The 664-nt window shown below is 31.8% G+C and overlaps 1 protein-coding gene across 3 annotated transcripts in view; it reads right to left on the bottom strand.

The window, feature by feature from the left end:
• Positions 1-223: 223 nt before the first annotated feature.
• Positions 224-664, bottom strand: part of LOC117177326 (homeobox protein OTX2-A-like) — a 643,707-nt gene continuing 643,266 nt past the window's right edge. For all 3 annotated transcript variants that reach the window (XM_033367948.1, XM_033367949.1, XM_033367950.1), the window contains one exon: positions 224-556. In XM_033367948.1, coding sequence (XP_033223839.1) covers positions 455-556 — 102 coding nt within the window. In that variant the 3' untranslated portion in view covers positions 224-454. The remainder of the gene's footprint in view (positions 557-664) is intronic.

The following is a 664-nucleotide window of genomic DNA, read 5'->3' as shown; positions in this document are numbered from 1 at the left end:
CTTGTGCCCAATTTAAACGATATTGAGAGCAGTTTCAAGTATCGTTCTCCGTAGAGCATCTCCAGCAATACATTATCAGAACCATTCCTATAGAAATACGAATTATTTCGATACTGCAATTGACTTAAAACAAAATTATGAAGCAGGTATTTTATTTATAATATGAAACTATTCAAAATTAAATATCTTTGTTATAATTTGTCTCTACATTATTGCGAGAATATAGTTAAACCCCGTAATGCATTTCTTATACTTTAGAATGGTCTCAGGGAAGACGATTATATTTCGTCTAGTCCAGTCGACTTACAACAATTTATCCAGTTCCTTGATCATATCTAGGTAATATTTTACATCGACATCTTTTGAACACTCTTCGGTGAAAATTTTACTTCCTTTACCAATATTGTTGTCGATGATATGTATCAGGTTCATTTTAAGAGAATGCTCACACAATTCACTTTCGGTCTCCCCAGCCAGCACTGTTGTAGAACCAAGATGATGCACTTTCGTCTCTCGTTTTATTCCATGTAGTGTCTAAGTTGTTGCTTCCTGCATCCTGCAGGAAAAACATTTTTTTTTAAATATTTTTTAAGTCTTGAATATTTTGCTGTTTAAATTTTGTATTTTATAAAAGTTCACATTATTTCTATGAATAAGAGATAGA

This window comes from Belonocnema kinseyi, chromosome 7, assembly GCF_010883055.1.
Source record: "Belonocnema kinseyi isolate 2016_QV_RU_SX_M_011 chromosome 7, B_treatae_v1, whole genome shotgun sequence".
Classification (NCBI taxonomy): domain Eukaryota; kingdom Metazoa; phylum Arthropoda; class Insecta; order Hymenoptera; family Cynipidae; genus Belonocnema; species Belonocnema kinseyi.
Note: the sequence above shows the minus strand (reverse complement) of the source record. Positions and strands in the feature narration are given on the sequence as shown.